The sequence below is a fragment of the Chlorocebus sabaeus genome, chromosome 2 (assembly GCF_047675955.1).
Source record: "Chlorocebus sabaeus isolate Y175 chromosome 2, mChlSab1.0.hap1, whole genome shotgun sequence".
NCBI classification, from domain to species: Eukaryota; Metazoa; Chordata; class Mammalia; order Primates; family Cercopithecidae; genus Chlorocebus; species Chlorocebus sabaeus.
The window spans coordinates 96,098,361-96,126,324 of NC_132905.1; the positions used below are offsets into that span (position 1 = coordinate 96,098,361).

A 27,964-nucleotide genomic window follows, 5' to 3' on the forward strand; every position below is an offset into this window, starting at 1 on the left:
TGGATTAGTTTGTGGGCTGCTAGGTGTCTTTGTTCCTCTCAGCTTAGGGACAGCTGGCTGGCTTCAGCAGGCATGCAACAACGGCCAGGCAGGAGGCGGCTTATTCAGGAAAAGGCGTTAGGCAACCCCCGGCTCTGAGGCGGCAGCAGAGTGCTGCAGACTGTGCCTGGGAGGCTGCGGGTGTGGCTCCCCTGTGTCCTCTTGGGGAAGCAACTCAGCTGTTGAGCTGCATCCACTCCCTCTGATCTCAACAGTCTCAGAGGACTTGGCTTTCAGGAAGGACATCAACCGACAATCAGCAGTCACACGGACGATCTGTGAGCAGCCCGCCGGAGCCTGGGGCCACAAACTAAAGAATTGAGCAATAATGAATCAAACATAGACTCCACTGCGTTCAAGCTGGGCGGTGACCATATTACATATATTTGGACGAAATTCCTCTTTTCATTAGCGTCGCCACCTGGGTATTTTCTTATGTGTACCTCACCTGGATAGTCAAGGGCATATCTGATGTTACAGGCTGGTTTTCACACTGTGGCAGTTTCCCAAGTGTTAGTAGCAGTGGTCTGCACGGTCGGGTGCACACCCCTTGAGGGAGGTGTAAGATGGTTTTCACACCGTGGGCAGCATTGATAGCAGTGGTCTGCATGGTGGGGCGCGCATCCCTTGAGGGAGGCATAAGATGGCCTATTGGGATGCAGTAATAGAAGTTGAGAACTTCTATGTCTGTGCTTTAAAGTACTAATCAGCCATGGCCTGAGAAATTAGAGAACAGAGGGAGTGCATGACGTGAACCGTGAACCGTGCAAGTTCACGAGCAACTGGAGAAGAGGGAGATCAGTGCTGGCTGGACAGTCAGGCAGGGTGGCCCTGGGGTCTGAGAACCAGAGTTGGGCCACTGAAGGTCTCAGCTGCTGTAGACGGGACAGGCTGCATGGGGGACCCGGAACATGTGGGCACGCTTATACCTGCTCTCACCTGTGCACCTGTCCTGCTACTGATGGCTTTCAGACTGGGTTGCCCGTGCCAGCCATGGAGACTGAACCAGAGGCCCTCAGGGGCAGCCACAAAAATGATCTCAAGGATGGAGAGTTTGGGGTTCCCCCAGGAATGCATAGCAGAATGGCTCTGTGGTTTGTCTTAAGCCTGAGTGAGAAGCTCTGGGGAGATGGACTCTCAGCCCCCTGAGGGGAGAGCTGTGTCTTTCTCCTTCACTGTCTAGAATGCCTCTGGCACATGGCAGGTGCTTCACAAATATTTGGTGAGGGACTGACTGAACACTGGGATGGCTGCCATGCCAGGGCCAGGATGGGGTGGCGACATTCCTGGACCACATTTATGTGCCACATACTCCTAGAAGCCCTCCACGAAGGGAAAAGATTCAGATGGAACAGATGATGCCAAAACAGGGACTGCCCATAGACGAGGGGAGGTAGGGCTGCTAGGGGAGGAAGAAGGGCTGGCTCTAAACAAGACCCCTGGGCACCCTGTGGCCCTGTGCACTCTGAGCAGGGGCCTGGCCAGGGCTCTAAGTCCTGGTAAACCTGGGACAGCCCAGTTTGTACCTGTAGCCCTGGCAAAGTTATTTAGTGGTGCCTCCACATGGTTCAAGTCATGCCAGCTTGCTGGTAAATTGTTTGAACGCCCCAGCATGGGTAATGGTAGCAAGGAAGGAGGGGTGTGTGTGTTGAGGACACAGTTGCAGGGGCTGAGCTAGCTCCGTCCTCTGGAAGTTTCTCCCACTGTGTTCAAGCTTTGTCCTGTGTCCTCTGGCATCTGATGGACTGTGTCACTGAGCCCTGGCACTATTCCTTCTTTCTAGAACACAGGGAGGCCTTGGTGTGATGCTCTTCACGGACATGAAAATGTCCACTTATTAATATTGAAATGTTACTTTGTTATCTAATACATTCCAAATGTGCTTATCCTCCATCCTGCAGCGGCCCAGAAGCTCATTGGAAAGGTCAGAATTGCAAATGTCAGATACTCAGAATCCTTTTGCAACGCGAGCAGCCAGGAGTATCGAGATTTCCTAGAACTGTTCTTCAGGACGGTGAGTTGGTGATATCAGCCCTTAATTCCTTTCAGGAGGGAAAGGGTGGAAGGCTGATAGAATTCTAGGCTAGGTGTGGTGGCTCACGCCTACAATCCTAGCACTTTGGGAGGCAGAGGCGGGCAGATTGCCCAAGCTCAGGAGTTCGAGACCAGCCTGGGCAACATGGCAAAACCCCATCTCCACCAAAAAAATACAAAAAATTAGTCTGTCATGGTGGCTCATATTTGTGATCTCAGCTACTCAGGAGGCTAAGACAAGAAAGTCTCTTGAACCCAGGAGGCAGAGGTTGCAGTAAGCTGAGATCATGCCACTGCACTCCAGCCTGGACAAGACAGTGAGACCCTGTATATAAAAAAAAAAATTCTAGTCTCATCCAACTAGGAATTTGACTTGTAGGTCCTATGAGCTCTTCATTTCTGAAGAAAGCCAGGACTATAAGCTCTGGCCTGGCTCCCTGAGTCTCTCTGGATCTGCCCTGGCAAAGACACGGTCAGCAGACAGGAGGCACAGCTCTTCCTCTGCTGCATCCTTATTTCATGTGCTTTTCCGTCTAGTGAAATCTGTTTTTCAGTTGTGGAACCTATGAAGCAGAAAATCCCTCCGTGTTTTTTTTTAAACCTGTAAAAAATGATATTTATTTCATAGACCATAAAAGCTATACTTTTAAACTGTACAATTCGGTGGTTTAGACTATTTTGCAAAATCGTGCAACCATCACCGCTAATTCCAAAACATTTTCATCACCGAAAAAGAAACCTCATTAGAAGTCACTCCCAGCTGGGCATGGTGGCTCATGCCTGTAATCCCAGCACTTTGGGAGGCTGAGGCGGGTGGATCACCTGGGGTCAGGAATTTGAGACCAGCCTGGCCAACATGGCAAAACCCTGTCTCTACTAAAAACACAAAAATTAACCAGGCGTGGTGGCGGGTGCCTGTAATCCCAGGTACTCAGGAGGCTGAGGCAGGAGAATCGCTTGAAACCAGGAGGCAGAGGTTGCAGTGAGCTGAGATCGTGCCACTGCACTCCAGCCTAGGCAACAGAGCAAGACCCTATCTCCAAAAAAAAAAAAAAAAAAAAAAAAAAGGAAGTCATTCTCTTCTCTCTCACCACTTCCTCCCACTCCTGGTAATCACTGATCTGCTTTTTATCTACATGGATTTGCCCATTGTGGACATTTTACAGAAAAAGAATCGTACAATATGTGACTTTTTGTGTCTGGCTTCTTTCAGCTGGAATGAAGTTTTCGGATTTCATCCACGTGGCAGCATGTGTTAGCACTGCATCCCTTGTTATGGCTGGGACATAACCCGTGCAGGCTCATCCATCCATTCACTGAGGGCACTGGGCGGCTCCCGCCCCTGTCTGTTATAAATAGTGCTGCGATGCCCCTGCCTCAGAGAAAGTTCTTTTCCTGCTCTTTCCTGCGTTCCTCCCTGCCATCCCCTCAGCATTCTCTGGGACGCTGTCTGTCACCATTTAGTGACGTGCCTTCTCGTGGACTTTTTGAGGTAGAGGGGGGTGCCCTTGTCATAATCTAGTGATTTTGTTTGCGTGGAATCTCACATTGTAGATTTCTTGAATCTGGGAGTTTAAGGCTCAGCACAGAGAGATATGACATTGCCACCTAGTGGCCCGTCGTGCTAATATCGTACCAGGGCTGCAAACCCCAGCGCTTCATGCACAGATGAGAAGATTCGGCTGCCTTTGGGACCAGCCTCGGTGGCTTAGCTCATTCCCAGCTCCTGGTTTGTGCATTCAAGAGTTGTTGATGGTTTGGTTAATAATATGGTTTGATTAATAATGTGATTTCATTGATAAGGTTAAATAGTAGTTACAATATTAAACAACAAACACCGAATCCTTCCACCTGGCTCTCGTGGTCAAACGAGGCAGCTCCATTTCCTTCCCAAGTTTCTTGATTAATCTTTCCTCTTTGAACCATTTCTTCCTTTGCCCATTTTTGGGGATGTTGTTTTTCTGTTTGCCTAGAATTTCAGGACAGCAAATAATTACACAACTTAATCACAGAAGTAGGATGTTAAGAGAAATTTCGGGGGGTTCACTTGCTGATAACTGCACACATGGATGTCCAGGAGGTGTCAGCTGCGTGCCTCGGTCCCTGGCTCTTCACCACTTCCTAGCAAGGGACCTGGAACTTTGCTTAGAGGTTGGTTTGAAATGCAGCTAAAGGTCACATTAATCCAAGACTATGACAGATTCCTCTGAGAGAAAGAGAGGGAATATCTGATTGTGAAGATGGTCACGACAACAGTCATCTACTGAGCCAACCCAGGGCAGCTGCAGTCTCCCTGGGGTCCACAGACTCTGAGAGGGACAATGGATCTGTTCACCTTGGCGGCCCAGAAGCCGGGGAGTGAGTCCATGACCTGGGCCCTGAGCCACCGCACCTGTGAGGACAAACCCTGGAGGTGCCCTTTCCATAAGAGGTTTGCATTGAGGATGATTGAAGCTCATTATAAGATTGTTTGCCTGTCTGGGTATTTTTTGTTTTGTTTTGTTTTGTTTTGAGACGGAGTCTCACTCTGTCGCCCAGGCTGGAGTGCAGTGGAGCGATCTCTGCTCACTGCAAACTCCGCCTCCCGGGTTCCCGCCATTCTCCTGCCTCAGGTGTTTTGACCAAGATGGGTTAGTGTGGAATCATATAGTGTGTGATGTGTGACTCTGTCCAAAGAGACAGAGTAGAAAGTGGGGCATTTGGGGGCAGGAACCCCCTGTCCTAATAGGGATGTTGGAAATGCTCACAGGAAGAGTATGGGGACAGGCAGGGAGGGAGAATGAAAGGGGACATGTTCTGCAGTGTCAGCAGCAAAAGGGCTGTTCCAGAGAAGGCAGTGGGGAGTGGTGTCCCTCCCCACGACCCCGCACTCAGCCTCCTGCCCTCGGTGGCTGCAAACCAGGAGTATTAGGTTCTAGAAGCCCTTGTGAGCCCCCAGCAAATTTTAAGCCCCATGAGGTAGGGCCTCTGCCTGTGTCCCAAGTCCTATACTTACCCCACAGGCATCTTTCTGAAGCTGTTTGCTGGTTTGGGGGGAAACAAGGGCTGTTCTCATATCACAGACACTCCCAGGCATTTGTGCTGGGCTTGAAAACATGGCAGACAGGAAAGGGGCCCAGAGCCAACCTGTGGCTTTTACCTTTGTGCTATGGGCCAGCCCTGCTGCTGGGCAGACTGGCAGGAGGAACCGCCTCGAGACGGGCATCTGTTTCCTCTCAGCGTGGGGACCTCCTCACATGGCCTCTTTCCTCACAGGTGCGGGGCTCCCTGCCAGCCACGCTGCGTCAGCACATGGACGCCGGCGGGGTCAGGATGGAAGTCATCGGCGTCACCAACGGCAGCGTCGTGGTGGAGTTTCACTTGCTGATAATCGCAGATGTGGATGTCCAGGACGTGTCAGCTGCATTCCTCACCGCCTTCCAGACCGCGCCTCTGCTGGAGGTGATCAGAGGCGACACCTTCATACAGGGTATGAGAGGCTGGGACTGAGCTTCTCCCATGTTCTGGAACCAGAGGCAGCCAGAGCGCAGCCACTACCCTTCGCTTTTGAAAGATGTTGTGTTGTGCCCATGTAGTCCTTCTTTCCCCGGAATTAGATAAAGATGTGAAATAGACAGGACCCTCTCTGTCCCTCCTATTGTGATTATAATTTTGTAAAGGTTGAAGTGTTGAAAACATCTTCGGGTAAACCTGCAGATGCCCAGGGGTGCTGCTTTCTTTTGGGGTCTACTGCTCCCCTGCCACTTGTTTCCATGGGCTGAGGGCAGACGCCTCCCTCTCTGCAACCAGGCCCTCTCCCAAGCACAGTTCCCAAGGAGATCCCAGTAAAAATAATTAACGAGAAAAGCAGGGAGAAAAAGAAAATTTAGATTCTTTTCTCCTATCATACTTGAAAATAGATGATGAATGGCTTATAGTTACATGTATCAGAAACCAAAGACCTTTTAAAATTTGAAGATTAATGTTAATTTTTTGATTTTTAGAATAAGAAGGACTTCTCAAAGGAAATACGATTTTCAGAGGAAAAGGATGAGATACTGACTACATGCAGAGATAAATCAAAATAAAGGCACCATTTGAAAGCAAAGTAAACAAAAAATTTCAATAATTTGATGAAGTGTTAGTATCCCAAATGTATAGAGAGATCATACAAATAGATGATAAATATTAAGAACCTGATGGATAAATGCACGAAAGATCGACACAGACAAGGTATAAAAGAAGAAATATGAATGACTAACAAAGATGTGGTAACCCAAGACATCCCCATTAAAACGCGTTGCACTTGTTGCCCATCAAATTGCAAAAAAAGGTCTTTTTACTGCTGACATGAATACTGGTGAAAGTGTAGTGAGGCAGGTGTTTGCACAGATTGCTGGTGGCAGAAGGATTTGCTCATGCTTCCTGGAAACCAGTTTGGTGATATAAATCAAGCGCTTTCAAAGTGGCCATCCACCTTGATTCTGAAATATCCCAATTTGATCTCAGTTTGGACCATAGTTTACATACAAAGATGTTCATCTTCAGTGTTACTTTAAAAGCAAAACAGTTGGAAGTCCCAATCATCCAGTTACAGAGAAGGTGCTAAGTTACCAGGTGTCCCTGCCCTGGGCTGTTATGCAATGATGAGAATCGAGGTTTGTGGATTTGCATGGAGCTAGGTGGTGGCAGAGGCAAGCTATGCTCTCAGAGCATGCCTGCATTTTGAAAGGCCGTAAGGAAATATGTCCACATGCCAACATGCCCCTGGTCATGCTTTTCTGGTACTTGTCCATGTTCTGCAGTAAACCTGTTTTGCTGTCAATAATCAACCGAGCGTCATGGTGAAAGGCAAATGGCCTAAGGGCCTTCTGCCCAGGGTTGGGCTTGTGGCCTGGGTCCCTTGGGCTGGACCGAGGTGGGTCTGAGGGCCTGTGCATCTCCTGGTCACTCCTGGGAACTTAAGGGTTGGCCCTCCTCTGCCCAGATCCCGCTCCCAGCTCTGGGCCAGACTCCTCTTTCCAGAACAGCCTCTGCAGACCTCCCTAGCCATTCCCAGCCCCACCAGCAGGAAGCCTCCTGTACTCTCCAGAACTGGCCAGCTTCACTGCAGTCTGCTCTGGCTGGAGTTTCCAGCTTTGTCTGGGAGATGCACTCTCCCCTGAGGCTTCTGTGAGCCCGCAAGCCCCCGGGGATGTTCTTCTGTTTTGTCTTCTAAATATTGGCAGATTACGATGAGTGTGAGAGGAAGGAGGACGACTGTGTGCCCGGGACATCCTGTCGAAACACCCTCGGGTCTTTCACTTGTAGCTGTGAGAGAGGAGCCCCCGATTTCCCTGTGGAATATTCTGGCAGACCCTGTGAAGGTAATGATGTCAGAGTTTCTTTTTCTGGAATACTATCTCATAATCAGTATTTTAAAAGGACATTCACGTGCCAAGGGCTTCTTGTCCCTATGAGGTCATATTTCTGTGTCCTGGGGAAGTTTCCTGTGTGTGATGTGGGTGCACATGTGTGTGTGTGATGTATGTGTATGTATGTGTACATGCGTGTGCATGTTCCTTCCCATTCTTTCATACGTGTCCAGGCTTCTGGGCAGTGCCTTATCTCTCTGAGAGCTAGCTCTGATATCCATGAAGAGAAAATACACACATACATGAGGTGTGAACATGCAGATGCTGAGCGACCGTCTTGTGAAACACGCAGCCGTGGGACACGCGACACAGGGGAAGGTTTCCTCTCGGCCACTCTTTCCACCCAGCTCTTTTCCTGTAAAATGGGGTCTGAGTGGATTTAGCGCTGACCCCAAGATGACCACTGCTATCCGGGAATCTGCGGCAAGTAAAGGGAGGTGGACGTTTATACCAGTGAGGGCAGTATCCAGGGGGCTGTAGAACGTGTCCTGCTTGAGGCAGAATCAGGAAGCACAGAGGAGGCTAAGTTGCTTCAGTCCAGTGAGTGTGGCCGGGGAGGGCTTCCTGGAAGTGGTGTCTCGAAGCTGGTCTTAACAGATAGCTAAGACGGCACCCAGCGGGGAGGGCAGGGCATGGTGGGTGGCTGCTGTGGTAAGAACAGAGCTGCTGATGGGCATGATCTCACAAGCAGGTACCTGCAGGAGATGAGTGGCAGAGAGCGGGAAGCAGGCTGCCCAGGGAGGCGGGTGAGGCAGCAGCCAACTGTGAAGGCCTCAGCAGTGGTTTGGACTACAGCCCGGAGACAGGAGTGAGCTGGGTGGAGCTGCAGGGTGCTGGGGCTGGGCGAGCCCCACTATGAGATAAAAGAAGGCACAAACCAGGCCCACAGATGCCGGAGCCACTGCTGAAGGAGGGTGCAGGAGCTGTGTCTGGGGTCTGCTTCCATATAGATCAGGGAGGGAGCACCCCGAGACGGGTGGGTGGATCAGAAGCCTTTCCGGGCCCCCTTGTTCTCCTAGGCATTGAAACTGAACCTGCTCTGGGGGCAAGAAGGGAGCTGGAGTGGGAAACTTGGGCACAAGGACCTCAAGAGGAGGCATCATTACCCCATCTTAGAGAATAGACTCAGGGCTCTGAGAGCAGAAGACTCACCCTGTGTCCACTGGCTTGGCACATCCCCGGCATCAGGTCCCTTGGTCCTTGGCCCTCGGGGGCCCATAGTGAGTCTGGCTCCCTGAGCTGGTGGAGATACGCAACACGTGCATGTGTGTGCATGTGTGTGCGTGTGTGTGTGCATGTGTGCACATGTGTGTGTACGTGCATGTGTGTGCATGCGTGAGCATGTGTGTGCGCATTGCATGCGAGTGTGCATGTGCATGTGTGTGCATGTGTGTGTGCGTGTGTGCATGTGTGCACATATGTGTGTGCGTGCATGTGTGTGCATGCGTGAGCGTGTGTGTGCATGTGCATGTGTGCATGTGTGTGCATGTGTGTGCGCGTGTGTGCATGTGTGCATGCGTGAGCATGTGTGTGCGTGTGTGTGCATTGTGTGCATGTATGTGTGCGCATGTGTGTGCATATGTGTGTGTGTGTGCACACACACGTGTAGTTGTGGCTGGAACATGCGGTTCCCAGGTGTGGCTGCTGCAGAGTGCAGGGCAGCTCCAGTCTGCTCCTTACCCCTGCCCCTCCGTGCCAACCCCAAACACAGAGCCACTCTGCCTTTTCCTCCTTGTGCCTTGCAGGTGACTCTCATGGCAACGAAACCTGGGCCACCAGCCCAGAGAGGCCTCTCACCACAGCAGGGACCAAGGCTGGCTTTGTTCAAGACACCAGCCCCACCCCACAAGGCCTGCCCCAGCGGCTGAACCTGACGGGAGCAGTCAGGGTGCTCTGTGAGATCGAGAAGGTGGTTGTCGCCATCCAGAAGCGCTTCCTGCAGCAGGAATCCATCCCTGAGTCCTCGCTGTACCTGAGCCACCCCTCCTGCAACGTGAGCCACAGCAATGGCACACACGTGCTCCTGGAGGCCGGCTGGAGCGAGTGCGGGACCGTCTTGCAGAGCGTAAGGCCAGGAGAGCCAGGTTCAGGATGCACGCTAGGGCGCAGGGGGCTCTACAGGGGAGGGCCAGGCAAGACTCTACACCCCGAGGGGAACCCAGCAAGGGGGGGTCAGGACAGGGTTGAGTTCTCAACCAGGGACCAGCCTGCACCCCAGAATCGGAAGGGAGCTGTGAGTCCACCCAGGAGGGACTCTGGTGCCAAGTGCTGGGCCAGGCTCCAGAGTCGGGGCTTAAAACTCCTCCCTGCACAGACAGGATAGAGAGGCAGTAGGATAGGAAGAGGCAGGAAAGCCAAGGAGTTGTGTGTGGATATGAGAGTGTGTGTGAAAGTGTGTGTGTGCGAAAGTGTGTGTGTGTGAGTCTACATCTGTGCACGTGTGCATGTGTCTGAATATGTCTGTGTATGTGGGGGTGTGCATGTGTGTGAATGTGTGTACATGTGTGAATCTGTGTGTGCGAATGTGTATGTGTGTATGCATGGCTGTGCTTGTATATGTACGTGCGTGTGTGCATGCATGTGTATCGCATGCTTATGTGCATGTGGGTGTGCATGCATGTATGAATGTGTGAGTGTGTGAATGTGAGAATGTGTGTATGTGCATGTGTGCATGAGTTGAGCATGTGTGGATGTGTTTGTCCATGTGTGTGAGTGTGTATGTATGGGTGTGTGTTTGGGGGCATTGGGTGGCATTAGTCAGAACTCCCCTGTTGGAGGGACTGTGTTCCTAGCAAACACTCTATTTCAGGGTCCTGGACGGGCTACAGGGCTCCCAGGACAGAGGGAGCCCAGGTAGGGAAAGTAGGTTTTCTTGGCCTGAGGCCTTCGCACCTCCGTGTGCACAGATGAGCTCCGGCATCTCCCCTTGCAGGTGACTCTGGGCCAGTGGGTCCTGGGTCTACTCTGAGTCTCTAATGTGTGGCACCCACGAGGCGGCTGACCTGGTTCCAGGTCCCAATTCTTCCCAGGGTGCCTCTGTGTCACGGCGAATGCTCCCACCGTGCCCTCGTTCGTCCCCAACCCCACTTGGCCACACGGAACACAAAGGTTTCATGTTCAGGGCCCTGCTGGGGGGACAAGAGGAGGGGAGACCCTGGGTGTAAAGCTGGCAGATGAAACCCAGAGTCCGGCATGGGGTGTCAATGTCTGGGAATCAACAAGGTGGGAATTAGGTGAACATCCTGAGCAGGAGGCTGGGACGTGGACCTCGGGGCTGAGTCAGGAGCTAGCCCTGGGGAGCAGAGGCCAGAAAGCCCAGAGGCTGAGGGATGAGATGGGGAGGTGGGGACATAAGGTGGTTCCATGGTGTGGAGCCTGCTTGGAGCCTGGAGCAGGGATTGAGGGTGACCAGGAAGCTGAGGGATTCACATGGACGTGTTCGAGGACATTGCAGAGCACAAGCTTGCCTGAGAGACGCAGCTCACTCTGCTGAGCTCATTCCGCTCCCTCGGGGGCTCTTCAGACCCTCCCTGGGCTGAAGGAGTGATCTGCACTGTTTCAACAGCTACAAAACCTTCCTCATCCCTCAACCCCTCAAACTGCACGACTTAAGAACTGCCCAGAATTAGTTTACTCCCTCAGAGATTCCTAGACAGCCACCTGGAGGCCGGGCGATGGCAGCAGGGGGGGATGTCTGCAAGGGGGATGGGCAGTGATCAGTGGCTCCTGTGGCTTCTGGCAGCTTCCGTGGTGAGGGAGGTGTGGGGTGAGAGGTGCACATGAGCGGGCCACTGTGGCATCCTCGAGCCTGTGCAAGGCTCTTGCAGGGCTGTGGGGCCGATTGGAGGGGCTGAGGGTGCAGGACACCCTGCCTGGTGCTCAGAGCACCACCCACACACCAGCAGCTCCAGGGGGGAGGCAGCACCTCCCAGGGCTGGGGCCCCGGGTGGACCCTGCAGCCGGCAGCTCCCTCCATGTTTTTCTGAGCTAGACCAATACTTGGCTTGATTATTAAATGCAGCAGGGTTTGGGGCATGTTGAAAGAAAAGGGAAATTTGTCTCTGATGAGTCACCCAGGCCCTGGAATCCACAAGAGCTCTTGACGGTTTGTGACACTTGTCAAAAACTAAGTTTCCCAGGAAGACTTATTTATGCAACGGCCACAGAATCCACACAGGTTCAGGTTCTGCCTCCTCTGGTCCACAGGGAATGAGCAGAGGCCGAGCCCTTAGGCTCTCTTGGGCGATTTGTGGTTGGGAGAACCGCCAGGGTCTCGATGCTCCTGGGGAGAAGCTCTAGAGAAGAATCCCCATCCCCGGTTCCCCCCGCACCTAGAGCCGTGGCCGACAGCAGGGCGTGGGGGGCCGGCTGGGGCCTGGGAGCTCCTCACACCCCGCTTTGTGCTCAGAACGTGACGAACACTGTGGTGAGGACCACGCTGAGGAACGACCTGTCCCCGGAGGGCATCATCCACCACCTGAAGATCCTGAGCCCCATCTACTGTGCCTTCCAGAATGATCTGCTGACGTCCTCCGGCTTCACCCCGGAGTGGGGGTGAGGGAGAAATGCCCCCGCTGCTCCACAGCCCCGTGCCTCTAGAGCACCTGCACTTTCAGAGTTCTTCAGGGTTGCAACCACTTAAGGACCCTTCCTTGAGATGGAATATACAAATGGGTGTGGCTGGGCTGCTCCCCAGCCTTTGTTCCCACTTCCCACTCAGGGCCAGCCAGACAAGGCCAAATACGTCCCTGGCCAACCCCATGGGATGGCCCCACCCACGGCCTCCACCAGACACCACTATTCCTATGCTAGGTGGCCCCCCCTACCTGCCACTGAGTCTCCACCAACACAAGTGAGGGAAGCAACACCTGGACCAGCCAGTCCTGAATAAATGGCCTCTGTGTGCTCTCATTTGCAGTGGGGGGTCTTCTTGTTCATTTGCACGCTCCTCTGGAGCTGTGTTTTGGGGGAGAAGTGGGAACAAGAGGGGCCACGATAATGCACCTCCTGAAACCCACCTCCTGCAAGCTGCTTCCTCTTACAGGGTTTACACCATCATTGAGGACCTCCACGGCGCTGGAAATTTTGTTACCGAAATGCAGTTGTTTATCAGGGACTCTCCCATACCTCAGAATTATAGCGTGTCTGCCAGTGACGACGTCAAGATCGAAGTGGGGCTCTACAGGCAGAAAAGCAACCTCAAGGTGGTCCTGACGGAGTGCTGGGCAACCCCGTCCAGCAACGCCCGGGACCCGGTCACCTTCAGCTTCATTAACAACAGGTAGGGCTCAGGAGTGCAGGCACCCCCATCCAGCAGTGCCTAGGGCTTCATTAAGAACGGGTAGGGCTCAAGCAGGCACTGCCGTTGCCTGGCCTGGCTGTGTGGCCGGCTCTGGACTCTGCAGGATTTTCAGGCAAGGGCTGTCATGGACCTGGGTTTTGGGGAATGAATGAGGTGGCCGGTCCTCGACTCCCATGGAGCCTGTGAGATCTGTGAGCATTGTCAGATGTAGTTGTGAGCAAGCGTATCTGAGAACAAGGACAGTGGGGCTCGCTGACAAGCAAGGAGTCCCTTTTCCTCTCTTCTCAGCTGCCCGGTGCCCAACACATACACCAACGTGATTGAGAATGGCAACTCCAGCAAGGCTCAGTTCAAGCTGAGGATCTTTTCCTTTATCAACAACTCTATCGTCTATCTGCACTGCAAACTCCGCATCTGCATGGAATCCCCTGGGGCCACGTGCAAAATCGTAAGTGTGTTTTTGGTTTGCTAAACGTTTGGTTGGATTCACATTGCTTATGGTTACAATGCAAGGCTCTGTTAATAGAAGCCTGGGGCTCGAGTGGCTCGGGCCGACCTCTGGGAGGAGTCGCTGGGCCTGTCCTGCAGACTCTGCGTCTGAAATGATATTTCCACAGCAGGCAGCCCTTGGACAGAGGACTCATGTGAACTGGTGGGCATTTCCCATTTCTCAGTGGCTGAGCTAAGTTCCTTCTTGAGGCCATAATGTTCAACCGGCTGTCACATCGGCACTGCCTTGCCATGATACCTAGTGCTTCTAAGGTGATTTTTAGGTGTAAAAATGTTTTTTAAATATTATTTTTAACCACATTGATGGAACATACTAAATATCAGCCACTCTGTTATTTAATAAAGGTTTTTTCCCCTTTCCTTTCTTCAACATTCATGCAGGGCCAATTTTACATTCCCGTTTCCTTAGACTTTCGAATTTGAAATAGGCTGTGTAATCCTGAGGTCTGAAAACTGTGCTTTATATCACAGACAAGTACATGCGGTTCCCACGTGTTGGTCGCCTGTCGTCCGAGGCAGGGGACAGCTTAGGGTGCACACTGCTTTTTGCTCAGTGACCGGATGCTTCTCTCTCCTCGGAGGGAGTGCTTGTTCCTGCGCTCATCTGAGCACGCGTCACAGGATGCGGCTGTTTTCCTGGGTGACCAAGCTCTGAGCGTCTGCGGGACGTGGATAGAGAAGCAACACAAGGAAGGCTGATTCTGTTCGTGTCCGTTTTGCTCAAACGGTAGATCTTCCTGAGCAATGGGACAGAAGGAACCTCAGGTCCTAATGACAGCAGGCTGAGGGCCACACACGAGGAGCCTGCCCCTGGTTCCATCAGAGATGACCGGCGCACGGACAGCCACTGCCAGGCTTGGTCTCTGCAGGGAGCGGCTGGCTCTCAAGTTCTTTACAAGAGGATTCCTTACAAGAGGAGCGGCACACTGTTTTTTCAAGCTCCTTTAGGATGGATAGGGTATGAGCTTTCCAGGCTGCTGTAGGAATGTACCACAAACTGAGCAGTTTAAACAGTGGAAACATTGTCTTGGTTCTGGAGGCAGGAAGTCCAAGATGGAGGTGTCAGCCGGCTGGTTCCCTTCGAGAGCTCTAAAGAAAGGATCTGTCCCAGGCCTCTCTCCCAGCTTCTGGTGGCCTCAGGCGTTCCTTGGCTGGTAGATGGCATTTGCCCTGTCTCTTTGCATCACCTTCCCTCAGTACACATCTATGTCTGTGTCCAAATTTCCCCTTTACATAGGGACACCAGCCATAGTGGATTAGGGCCCACCCCGATGACCTCAGCTCGATTATGTTTCCAAATAAGGTCACATGCACAGGTGCTGGGATTTAGGACTTCCATACCTTTTTGGAGGACATGTTGCAGCCCATCTCAGGCATCTAGTGAGCAGATCCTACCATGTCACTGAACCAGGCAGTCTTTTTTGTAAGGCAAAGGTGTAGAGGGGAGCAAATGGCTGCAGCGGCCTTTGGAGAACACAGAGGGACTCTTAGGGCTGTGACCAAGACACAGTCCTCGAGGGACCCAAGGAAGCAGCTCTAGGAACCAAAAGCAGCTCAAGGGGTCTCCTCGAGCCTGCTGCTCTTTCAGACCTCGCCTCCTTCCCCGCTGACGCCTGGGCCTGCCTCTTGTTGCACCAGGACCCACCACCCTGGTCTCACCGGGTCTCCCACTCCTCTGTCTAAACTTAGCCCCCTTGCCTTGCAACTTCTAGCAGGATAAAATCGCATGAATCACATTAGCATCCTTGATAGTAGCTCCTTTCTCGTAAGTGTTGTTCAATTAATTTGATGTTTCTCTCCTTGGAAAAAACCAGAATTGCAATAACTTTCGGTTGCTGCAAAATAGTGAAACCTCTGCCACACACCAGATGTCCTGGGGACCCCTCGTCAGGTCTGAAGGTGAGTTGATGACTTGGTTTAGACAACGAAAGAAAAGATGCAACCAATTCCTTTTCACCAGCATGGAAAACCTCTGCCACACACCAGATGTCCTGGGGACCCCTCGTCAGGTCTGAAGGTGAGTTGATGACTTGGTTTAGACAACGAAAGAAAAGATGCAACCAATTCCTTTTCACCAGCATGGAAACAAAAAAGCAACTGTTTTGAAATGCAGAACTCTTGAGAGACTTCTAAGTGGCATATGATAATAGAAACACTAATAGTTACTATTCACTGAGAGCTGCTATGTGTCAGCCTGGCGCTAAGTTCTTCACATGCAGAATGTAATATGATCCTCTCAGCAACCCTAGGAGCATGAGCTATTACTGTACCCATGCTACAGATGGAAAGACTGAGACTTCAAGAGGCCAGGCACAAAGTTACATAATGAAATGTTTTGAGCTGCATAATATCAAGCTGGTGAAGTTTTCTGACACTGGGTAAATGATACATGCAGTGGGTTGTTAAGAGATAAGAACGCAAGCTATAATCAGACCATGTCAACATGTGTGTGCACACACGCACAAATGCATGCACAAGAAAAAGCTATTTTATTCAAAAGATGCAAAAAGCGGCATGTCTGTTCCTCCTCAGTTTAAAACTTCCATCAGCCAATTACATTGCATGTATTTTCAAAATTCCACATCAATTTTCCAGAAAAACATTTTATTTTCTGTATAGTCCATCATCTTGTTTTGAAAAAAATACATTGGTTTGGGGGAAATTGTGTGCTTTGGGTATTAAGAGAGAAACCACTAGTTGTCCCATAGTATCTGTTCTCCTCTCCTTTCATAGGAATAGTGACCCCAGCTTTTGCTAGTACGTGGCTGCCAGGAATAAAAACTGTAATTCCAACCTGGCAGCTAAGTGCGGCCATGTGAGTAAGTTCTGGCCAATGAGATCTAAGTGGGAAAGTCATGTGACAACTTTTAGCGGTGCACCCTCCTTAAAAGACGTCTGTGCCTATCCTCTGCCTCTTTTTTCTTTAGGGCCATGGGGCCCAGTCCTTGGAGGGATCCGGCTTCCCCAGGACACTGTGGGCAAGCGGCCAAGGCAGGCCAGGGTTCTGACCCCCTACTTTTTTTTTTTTTTTCTAAGACAGAGTTTCGCTCTGTCACCCAAGGTGGAGTGCAGTGGCACAATCTCGGCTCACTGCAAGCTCTGCCTCCTGGGTTCACGCCATTCTCCTGCCTCAGACTCCCAAGTAGCAGGGACTATGGGCACCCGCCACCACGCCCAGCTAATTTTTTGTATCTTTACTAGAGACGGGGTTTCACCGTGTTAGCCGGGATGGTCTCGATCTCCTGACCTCGTGATCTGCCCGCCTCAGCCTCCCAAAGTGCTGGGATTACAGGCGTGAGCCACCGTGCCCGGCCTGGCCACCATTTTTATAACAGAAAGAAAGAAACTTTCATGTGCTTTAAGCTACTGCTATTTTGATTTTTTCTCTTTCTTGCTGCTTAGCCTAATCCTAGTTGGTTTTCCTTTTTTGTTGTTTTTTTCCCTAATTGTGATGACCCTCTCCCTTCTCTCCCTGTATGAGAACTTCTGAGGTTTGGATGCAGGGTGTGAGCTGGAATCTGAATGCTGCTCAGGTCTTGGCCGTGAAGCTGGGGAACAGGAGGAGGGAGGTCTTGGCCAGTGACTCTACTGCTGGTTCTCATCCAAAGCATTTGGGAAACTGAAAAAGTAGACACAGGTCCCAGGTCACACCCCAGGCCTACACACTCAGAATCTCTAGAGTTGTGTCCCAGGCCCCTGAGCTGGTCATCAGGTGACTGTTGGTCGAGATGCTAGGACAACCTGCTTCTCCTCACTCTTCATTTTCTTAAATTGCTGGGAAGAACGGGTCAGCCTATTTCTTTAGCCCTATAAGAAATAGCATATGTGTGAAATGCATTCTCATTAATAGATAATGTGTTCTTTCATGAATAGAAATTAAATTTCCTCCTTCATTCATTGATATTATAGGGAATGTCATAACTGGGGAAGAAAAGCACTACACTTGGAGTTGGGATACCTGAGTTTGATTATAGGCTCTGACACTTATGAGCTGTGTGGTTCATCCATCATCCACCCATACATCTATCTGCTCATCTTTCCATCTATCATTTATCCATCCATCCATCCATCCATCCATCCGTCCATGTACCCATTCATTCATCTATCCATCTACTGTCCATTCCTCTGTCATTCATTCATCTATCATCCATCCATCTATCCATTCATTCATCCACTCATCTATCGTCCATCCATCCATCTATCCATTGGTCATCCATCCATCCACCCATTCATTCATCTATCATCCATCCATCCACTCATCTATCATCCATCCATCAATCGATCTATCCATTGATCATCCATCCATCCACTCATTCATTAATCCACCCATCATCCATCCATCATCTGTCCATCCATCCATCCATTCATCTATCATCTATCCATCCATTCATTCAACTATCATCCATCTATCCATCTGTCATCCATCTATCATCATCCATTCATCCATCTATCATCTGTCCTTCTATCATCCCTTCATTCATCCATCCATCCATTTGTCCATCCATCCTCCATCATCCATCCATCTGTCCATTAATCCATCCACTCACTCATCCATCCATCTACTTATTCATGAATTCATTCATCTACTGTGTTTCAGACACTCTGATTTTTCTTTGCAGCATGCCCTGCCTACCTCATAAGGTTGTTGTGAGTGTCTAACGGTAACTAAGAATCCTTTGTGAGGCTAAGATTTGTGAGGTTGAAACTAGACTCCCTGGATTCAGAAACTAGACTCCCTGGATTCACAACTTGGCTCTGACACTTAACAACTTTGTGGCTTTGTGCATGCTGCATGTGAATTGTGCCTTATGTTCCTCATCTGTGAAAAAGGAATAATAATTCCTACTTCACAAAGAGCCTGGCCCATAGAAGTTATTGATTAAGTGCCACTTTTCACTTGTAACCAGTAGAGCACTACACTGGCATAACCAAGGCAGGAAGTACTGAATGTAATAGGGATGTAATTACTCAGGCTCAAGAACAAGGACTGTAGATATTCATGTTGTTCAACATTCTTTCTCATTGTGTTAGTAGCTTTTGCTTGATCTATGATGATCATACAAATACACAGCAGAATCATTTAGACACATGGAATCTCCCAGTTGGTGGGGACTTCACTGCATTTTAATAGTGTATATTAACAGAAACACTATTGGAGACTGCAGAGGTGAGAGGAGGCTGGCAGACAGGTTCCTCAGGACCTCACCGCTATCCACGGCCTCTGAGCTCCCATGCTCTGTCCCTGCCATCACCATCACCTCCACTTCAGGGAAGAAATGAGAAGAACTCAGAGATTTTAGGGAATGTGCCTAAGCTCCCACAGTTGGTGCCCGCACGAGCTGGGCCTGCGAGTGCAGATCCAGGCTATTCATAACCTGCTGTCCTCTCCCTGTCCCCTGGGCACTGGGCTGGCTTCATTTTGAGGCTTCCCTCCACCCCAGCCCTCACATCACACTCACGATGTCCTGGCACCACCATAACAAAGTCCCTCAGCCGGGGTGGCTTAAACAACAGAAGTCTGTTCTCTCCCAGTTCTGGAGGCCAGACGTCCAAAATCAAGGTGCTGGCAAAGCCCCAGTCCCTCAGAACATTGTAAGGCCGAGTCCTCCCTTGGCCCTACCTCATTTCTGCTGGATGCGCCCAATCTTTGGTGCACCTTGGCTTGCAGCTACCTCCCTCCAGTCTCTGCCCCCGTGTGCACATGGCCTTCTTTTTATAAAGACGCCAGTCACGTTGGACTAGGGGCCTTTCTACCTCAGTGTGGCTTTATCTTAACTACTTGAATCTGCAGCAATTCCATTTCCAAATAAGGCCATGCCCCACAGTACTAGGGGTTAGGATTTCAACATGTATGTTTTTTGTTTTGTCTTTTTTTTTTTCCTTTGAGACAGAGTCTCGCTCTGTCATCAGGCTGGAGTGCAGTGGCATGATCTTGGCTCACTGCAACCTCTGCCTCCCGGGTTCAAGCGATTCTCCTGCCTCAGCCTCCAGACTAGCTGGGGCTACAGGTGTGGGCCACCACGCCAAGCTAATTTTTGTATTTTCAGTAGAGATGGGGTTTCATCATGTTGGCCAGGATGGTCTCAATCTCTTGACCTCATGATCCACCTGCCTCGGCCTCCCAAAGTGTCAACATATCTGTTTTTGCAGGGGGTGAGGGGTTCACAATTCAACACACAGACAACCCTGTGTATTGACAATTTAAGAAAGAATCCCTTTGGGCATCTTCCCCGAATGTCTGCTACCAACAAATAGTATATCAGCATCATAATTTTTGCATATTCAGTGTTTGGAAACCTTCCATGGCCTTTCCTAGCTGGCCTAGTTATTTCATATTCGTGAGCATGTCCCTGTGCTAAATGGCCAAGAAAGCTCGAGGATAGTATCCAGGGAGTGCTCAGTGTCCCAGCAGGAAGGGCCTGGGGCAATTACTGAGGCCACTCAGTAGTGAGGAGACTGAGGACCCCAGGCGGTGGCTGAGCTGGGACTCAAACCCCTGGAAGGGCCCTGTTTCCTCTGCACCCAGGTTCTTTTTTAATTTTTAAAATTAATTATTTATTTTTGAGAGAGAGTCTCGCTCTGTTGCCCAGGCTGGAGTGCAGTGGTGCGATCTCGGCTCACTGCAGCCTCTGCCTCCCGGGTTCAAGCAATCCTCCTGCCTCAGCCTCCTGAGTAGCTGGGACTACAGGCATGCGCCACCACACCTGACTAATTTTTTTGTTTGTTTGTATTTTTTTTTAATAGAGATGGGGGTTTTACCATGTTGGCCAGGATGGTCTCAATCTCCTGACTTTGTGATCCGCCCGCCTCAGCCTCCCAAAGTTCTGGGATTATAGGCGTGAGCCACCGTGCCTGGCAATTTTTTATTTTCCTTTCAGTTCTGGGATACGTGTGCAGAACGTGCAGGTCGTTACATAGGTGTACATGTGCCACGGTGGTTTGCTGCACCCATCAAACCATCATCTAGGTTTTAAGCCCCACATGCCATCTTCCCTTTCCCTCACTGGGCTATATCGCCCTTTACAAAAGCAGCCATTGCCGAGTCTCCGCCATCATTTACATCTCCCTGCATCATGGACTGGCGTGTGGTCCAGCGGCTATGACGCGCACGCAACTCACGCCACATGCCCGGAGCCTCCCTGAACAGCGAGATGCCCTGCTTGGCCGGATGCCTTGCCAATGACTGTGGGAAATTACCATCCACAGTTCTCAGGGCTTGCTCTCCACTTCTAGCTCATCTGGCCATGGGCAGTAACCATTCCTGGACTTTGGTGTCAGTCCGTGGGCAGCACTGGCCTGCGGACCTCCTGTGGCCAGCCCTTAGCTAGTGGTTCAGTTCGGAGCATGCAGCTGCAGGTCCCAGAAACCTAGCTGGAGAGGCGGAGAATGAACAGGGATGGGTCTTTCCCGGGGCTGACGGTCTGGGGCCATTCCGGGCTGCAAGTGGCCAGGAGAAGCGGGTCTCCGTGGTCTTTCTCTACAGTATCCTCAGGGCGGCACCCCCCACTCCTTGTACTGGCAAGGTGGCCCGTCTCTGGAGGCACAGGAGGAAGGTCCACTATAGAGCCCCTGGGGGCTGGATTTAGTGGCCATGATGATTTAGGAGTTGTCTGGAGAAGTGGTGGGCCGGGATCTGGGGGCCTCAGTTGCTTGGGGAGGTTGGAGTCACTTTGGCTGGAGCGGGGGAGGTGTTCCCTGTCCCTCTCTCTGGAAGGGGAGTGGTGCGGTTCTAGCTGGCTTATGTTCAGCACCCCAGGGATCCCCCAGTGCCATTGTTGGACAGCTTTGCTGATGGTGACACCCCCATGCTGTACAGCAGTGTCCACTCTGGGCAGACTGCCCGGAAATCAATACAGGGAATGAAAATGGGATCTCAAATGCTCCTGGTTGCACAGAAAGGCTCTTTCCAAAGCAGACCTTCCTGATACGTGGGGATGGACACCCCGAGACGGAGGGGACCTCATGGTACAGGATGTAGCTGTGACCTGGCTATAGATGCCCTTGACAACAAGTGACACCCACACACGGTGGGCAGAGGGTCACGTCTGCCCCTGGGCTGACGGGGGCCGGCCAGAGAGCCAGCAGGCAGCTGGCATCTTTCTCAGGCAGCACAGTTTTTAAAAAATTAAACTGAGATGACATTCACATAACCTCAAGCTAACTGTGTTAAAGTAAACCGCTCAGTGATGTTTAGTGCATTGACAGGGTTGTATCACCACCAACTCCTTGTAGTTTCTAAACATTTTCCTCACCCTAAACGCAACTTCATACTCACGAGTCCCTCCCCATCCGCCTTCTGCCTGTCCCCGAAAGTCACTCATTTGCTTTCTGTCTGGTTCTGGGTAGTTCCTATGAACAGGATCATGTTATAGGTGCCTCTGGGGCCTGATTTCTTTCACTCAGCGTGACGTCTTCAAGGTTCATTTACGTTGCCGCGGGTCAGCGCTTTATTCCTTTCACGGCTGCGTCACGTTCCATTGCACGGTCGGCCACAGTGTGTTGATTCATGCACCAGCTGGCGGACACCTGGGTTGTTGCCACCCTGCGGCTTGTGCTGTGAGCATGGGTGTGCAAGTAGCTGTTTGAATCCCTGTTTTCATGTCTTTTAGGGTCCACATTCCCTCCCTCCCTGCCTGCCTCCCTCCCTCCCTCCCTTCCTTCCTTCCTTCCTTCCTTCCTTCCTTCCTTCCTTCCTTCCTTCCTTCCTTCCTTCCTTCCTTCCTTTCTCTTTCTTTCTTTCTTTTTCTTTCTTTTCTTTTTTCTTTCTTCTTTTCTTTCTTTTTTTTTTTAGATGGAGTTTCGCTCTGTCGCCAGGCTGGAGTGCAGTGGCGTGATCTCGGCTCACTATAACCTCTGCCTCCCAGGTTCAAGCTATTCTTCAGCCTCAGCCTCCCGAGTAGCTGGGATTACAGGCTTGCGCCAGCACGCCTAGCTGATTTTTGTATTTTTAGTAGAGACGGGTTTCACCATGTTGGCCAGGATGGTCTCAATCTCTTGACCTTGTGATCCGCTCACGTGGGCCTCCCAAAGTGCTGAGATTACAGGCATCAGCCACCATGCCCAGCCACACTCTCTATCTTTTAATTGCTCCTCTGTGTCTGGGGACGGCTCACTCCTCTGTGCTGTGGAGCCTGTGTGGGCCCAGCCTGTGTCTCCATGCAGGGAATCTGACTGGGCTCGCCGCTTTCCACCCGGAGGACCTGCTAGTCCCACGCAGTCCCACCCTCGTGGCCCAGGCCTCCCCAGGCTGCGCTGTCCTTACTGCAATGCTGTCCTGGGCTTGGACACCTGCCTCACCTTTGGTAACCCACAGGCACACGGGTGCACACGTGGGCCTTGCACTCCCTGTGCTTCAGCTCCATCAGCCCCAGATCTGGGTAGAGGGCTTGCTCCATCGCCTTCCTCCTGTTTGGGCAGATCTCTCACCTGTGCCTGCCTCCTCCCCCAGGTGAGCCTCCACGTGCAGAAGCAGGCCTGGATGCCGGTTATGTGGTCCTCCTTGTGGTGGCCATCTTTGCGCTGGTGGCGGGGGCAGCCACCCTTCTGATCGTGCACTACTGGAGAATGAATGGGAGATACAACTTTAAAATCCAGTCCGACAATTTCAGCTACCAGGGGTCCTACGAATAGGAGGCGCAGGCTGACAAGAAGGTGGGTGCGGAGTGGGGGCGTCTGATATGCGTGTCCTGCCTTGGCCACCCACAGTGATGGGGATGGCAGAGCGGGATTCGGCCTAAGGGTGGATTTGTGTATGTATCTGGGTTTTGTGGCCCTTTACGGGGCGTGCAGCCTCCCTTCTGAGAAAGCAACCACGAGCAGGCACAGAGGGGAAACTACAGGCAGACTGGTGAAGGTTCAGTCGCTTCACACACCCACTGGACTGGCTCCGTGATACCAGCGGCAGTGCTATGTGGGTGACTGTAGGACCCGGGGCCTACCACAAATCCCGTCTCTGCCACTCACTCTCTGGGCCGCCTAAGCAAGGTCCTAAGCCTCTCGGTGCCTCGGTTTCATCATTTGTAAAAGAAATCATGGTAACAGTCCCGGCCGTATAGAGGGTGTGACATTCAAATGGGAAGATGCCCAAGAGGCCCCGCTATGGGGTCTGACGCCCTCGATCACTGATGGATCCTAATGATCGTCCTCAGCCGAGTGTCCCTGAAACCTGGCACTCGCAGGGATTGTCACGTGTGGTGTGGATGCCACAGTGGATCCCCCACACCTTGCTTCTCAGGCCCACACCCCCAACTTATGTATGTCCTTTTGAGGCTGAAGATGCTTCTCTGATCTGCCCCTGTGGACTTTTGTTTCTCCTGGGCTTGCACATAGTTCACCACAAATGAATGACAAGCATTATGGAGGGCAGTGTCATTGGTATAAACCTTCAGTGGGAAATGCCAAGACTGTGACTTCCGTAAAGATTTTCAGATTTTTTTATTTTTTGAGATGGAGTTTTGCTCTTGTTGCCCAGATTGGAGTGCAATGGCGTGATCTCAGCTCACCGCAACCTCCGCCTCCCGGGTTAAAGCGATTCTCCTGCCTCAGCCTCCCGAGTAGCTGGAATTATAGGCATGCACCACCACGCCAGGCTAATTGTGTATTTTTAGTAGAGACAGGGTTTCTCCATGTTGGCCAGGCTGGTCTTAAATTCCCGACCTCAGGCTATCCACCCGCCTCAGCCTCCCAAAGTGCTGGGATTATAGGCGTGAGCCACCGTGCCAGGCCAAATTTTGAGATTTTTCTAAAAAAAGAACATGGCTATAATCCTAGCACTTTGGGAGGCCAAGGCAAGAGGATCGCTTAAGCCTAGGAGTTTGAGACCAGCCTGGGTAAGACAGAAAGACTCCATCTCTACAAAAAATGCAAAAATAAGCTGGGTGTGGTGGCACATGCCTGTGGTCCCAGCTACTCAGAGGCTGAGCTAGGAGGATCACTTGAGCTCAAGAGGTGGAGGTTGCAGTGAGCTGAGACTGCCCCACTGCACTCCAAAGGGAGACCCTGCCTCAAAAATAAATAAATAATAATAAAAGAAGAAAAGAAGCACTCAAAAGGCTTATCTGGCAGCGTGTGAGACTGCTGACTACAGATGCTGTATGGCAAGCATGGCGGCATCGGCTTCCTGGGAGGCCTCAGGAAACTTACAATCATGGTGGAAGGCCAGGGGGAAGCAGGCACCTCTCCCATGGCTGGAGCAGGAGGAAGGAGTCAGGGCAGGTGCTACAGACGTTTAATCAACCAGATCTTATGAGAACTCTATCATGAGACAGCACCAAGGGGATGGTGCTAAACCATTTATGAAGGATCCATCCGATGAACCAACCACCTCCTACCAGGCCCCACCTTCAACAGGAGGATCACATTCAACATGAAATTTGGGTGGGGACACAGATCCACACCATATCAACTGCCCACCATCTAAGCCAACAGGAGAACAAGGAAAGACGAGAGGCCAATTTTCCCTTGAATGTTTTAATTTCGAGGAGGGGGACATTCAGCATGACCTTGACACCAACCCACCAGATTTCCTTAGAAAGCTAGCAGGACAAGTGTTGGCCTCGTTACTGGGATTCACATCTTAAATATTAAGTAAAAGGCACTGACATTTCCTCGTAACTCTATCTAGGGAGGTGACTGGCCTCTAGCACTGGCCTCATCTATGCTGTAAGGGTTCTGAGACCCCAGAATAATGTGCACGTTAGTTACCGGGAGTCCTGGCAGGAGAGAGGAGTAAGACAAAGCTAACACAAGCATCCCCCTCGCATGGGCAGAATCACATCCACAAGCAGGTGGCGTTTTCTCTGAGGAAGTTGCCCAGCAAGGGCAGCACGGAGGTTGCCTTTTGGAAATGTGTGCTGTAGTCTGGGCTTTGCTGTGTGACCTGGGAGGATTTGCTTGAGTTCTCTGGGCCCCATTTCCTCATTTTAAGATTGGAGCCAGTGTCTACTACACTTTGCTGAGTTGTTTCAAAAATCTGGGGGGGACGCTTGTGTTAGCTTTGTCTTACTCCTCTCTCCTGCCAGGACTCCCGATAACTAACGTGCGCATTATTCTGGGGTCTCAGAACCCTTACAGCATAGATGAGGCCAGTGCTAGAGGCCAGTCACCTCCCTAGATAGAGTTACGAGGAAATGTCAGTGCCTTTTACTTAATATTTAAGATGTGAATCCCAGTAACGAGGCCAACACTTGTCCTGCTAGCTTTCTAAGGAAATCTGGTGGGCTGGTGCCAAGGTCATGCTGAATGTCCCCCTCCTCGAAATTAAAACATCCAAGGGAAAATGGGCCTCTCGTCTTTCTTTGTTCTCCTGGAGCTCCTGTCTTTTGCAGTGAGAACTGTCTCACTAGTTCTAAAGTTCCTGCAGACATCTGCTCTTTGAAAACCATCAGCCAAACCGCCCACCCCCACCAGGCTGACCCTTGGGCAGCCCCACTCAGAGATGTTCCCAGTGTCCTGGTGGGTTCTCCACGGATGGTGCAAAGGTGCAGGGGCCCCAGGTGTGCTCGTCCGGTTCAGGTATCTGCACCAGTCACCCCCACCAGTCGGCGTGGTGGGAGCGTCACTCACCCGAGAACAGGCACAGCCCCATGGCCGCTGTTCCACTGGGCACCCTGGGAGTGGCTGCCTTTTCATTTGGGGCTTGATCTGTCCCTCTCCCGTAAACATAGATGCCACATCCTCGGTTGGTGGTTCCTCCACTACCCATCCTCCTGGGGTTTTCGGTATTAACTTTACCTTTCCTGCATGCAAGCTGACCCAGGGGACCTCTTTCTCCACACAGGTTGCGGTGAGTCAGCCCGCCTCCAGAACCTTGGAGCTTCCCTGGCGGGCTCCCCCGGCATCTCTAGTGTCTCTCTGCACCTCCACCCATCCCTCGGTTCTTAGCTCTTCAAGCCTTAACGGGGGTCTGCTCTGACGGATGTGCTCTGCCAGCGCCTGGGTGAATCCAGAGGGGATGACAGCAGCCACCACCTGCCCCCAAGAGGCAGGCCATCCTGTAGGTCTTAGAGGAGCCACAGCCCACAGGCAGATGAAGGGGCTACGGGAGATGGGGGCAGTGCTGGGGGTGCTCTGGCTCCACCACCACCCATGCAACCCCCACAGCCCGGACCTCCCAGACCTGTGACCCTCCACACCAGCCCACCGAACCCTTCCGGGCTTGCTCTCGCTTGGCGTCCATCACCCCTTTGGCAAATATAGAATATTTCACATTCTCAGAGAGACCCGAGAGTGCTCCTGACGCTCCTTTGAAAATAGGTCAGTCTTAGAAATAAACTGCCAACGTTATTTTTAGTGGATGTTTAGTCTCTTTGACTTTTCTCCTGCGTACCAAGGTATTGCTTTTATTTACACAACAGTGGCTCAAAAGGCACTCTATTAATGTGACAACCTTTTTAATAAGTAGAAATAACATATGCACACATCACTCTTCACATTTTTCTAAGCATTTTCACAGCCGTTTTTGATATATAATCCGACCACAGTGGGAGGTGTGGTTTACCCGTTACACAATGAGAAACCAGAGGAGCTGATGAGTTACTTAATTGAGGTCACAGAATGAATTATCAAGAAAATGGTTCTAAAATCTAAGTATTTTAGTCTAGACTCTTCTCCATTATATCATCCTAAGAGATAATGTTCTGTACTATATTTGAAATAAATCGGAGTTGTATTAGATAGCTCACACCTGAAAGAAGAGTGTTTTTCCTCAATGAACTAAGAAGTATAACATGGCCTTAGTTTTCAATCCACGATACTAATTTTGTTGAATATAATTGTCATTCGTACAGAACATTTGGGGAAAGGAGTATTTTGATTTACTGGATATTCTCAGAGTCAGTAAAGAATGACAGTGGGTAATACGTGTGGATCACAGATTCCGATCAAGTAGAATCAATCACACAAGACACTGAAATGTGGCTGCTTGTGCTGCATGCTCCATTTGGGATGGTCCATCACAGGCTCACTGAGCATCCACCGAGGGCCAGTGCTGTGCTGGGCACTCTGGGGAGGCCAGGAACCCATCTCTGGTTCTTCCCAAGTCACGTCCACCAGTCGGCGTGGTGGGAGTGTTGCCCGCCCGAGAGTAGGCACAGCCCCACGGCCGCCATTCCACTGGGCACTCTGGGAGTGGCTGCCTTTTCATGTGGGGCTTGATCTGTCCCTCTCCAGTAAACATAGACACCACGTCCACGGGTTGGTGGTTCCTCCACTACCCAGCCTCCTGGGTTTTTCATATAACCTGTTATAAGCTATTCTGAAGTCAGCTGAGGAGCTTTCACTTGCCTTCTTGGAAGAGCATGACATACTCAGTAAAACCAGCTGCTGAGCCCCATGACTGTGTGGCTGTTTGGATTTCAAATAGAGTCATTGACATATATTTAAAAACCCTGTCTTTCAAACTTTATCTACAGTTTTCATGTAATTATTTTACTTTTTTTTTTTTTGAGACAAAGTCTCACTCTTGTTGCCAAGGCTGGAGGGCAATGGCATGATCTCGGTTCACTACAACCTCTGCCTGCCAGGTTCAAGCACTTCTCCTGCCTCAGCCTCCCGAGTAGTTGGGATTATAGGCTCCTGCCACCACGCCTGGCTAATTTTTGTATTTTTAGTAGAGACCGGGTTTCACCATGTTGGCCAGGCTGGTCTCGAACTCCTGACCTCAGGTGATTCTCCCGCCTCAGCCTCC

At 51.1% G+C, this 27,964-nt stretch overlaps 1 protein-coding gene across 2 annotated transcripts in view; it reads left to right on the plus strand.

Moving 5' to 3' along the window:
* UMODL1 (uromodulin like 1) overlaps nucleotides 1–26,889 on the plus strand; it is a 129,460-nt gene extending 102,571 nt beyond the window's left edge. For both annotated transcript variants that reach the window (XM_073010805.1, XM_073010802.1), the window contains exons 13-22: nucleotides 1,941–2,053; nucleotides 5,329–5,542; nucleotides 7,281–7,418; nucleotides 9,212–9,531; nucleotides 11,875–12,020; nucleotides 12,511–12,747; nucleotides 13,057–13,216; nucleotides 15,093–15,177; nucleotides 22,727–22,929; nucleotides 26,057–26,889. In XM_073010805.1, coding sequence (XP_072866906.1) covers nucleotides 1,941–2,053; nucleotides 5,329–5,542; nucleotides 7,281–7,418; nucleotides 9,212–9,531; nucleotides 11,875–12,020; nucleotides 12,511–12,747; nucleotides 13,057–13,216; nucleotides 15,093–15,177; nucleotides 22,727–22,908 — 1,595 coding nt within the window. In that variant the 3' untranslated portion in view covers nucleotides 22,909–22,929; nucleotides 26,057–26,889. The remainder of the gene's footprint in view (nucleotides 1–1,940; nucleotides 2,054–5,328; nucleotides 5,543–7,280; nucleotides 7,419–9,211; nucleotides 9,532–11,874; nucleotides 12,021–12,510; nucleotides 12,748–13,056; nucleotides 13,217–15,092; nucleotides 15,178–22,726; nucleotides 22,930–26,056) is intronic.
* The last annotated feature ends 1,075 nt before the right edge of the window (nucleotides 26,890–27,964 follow it).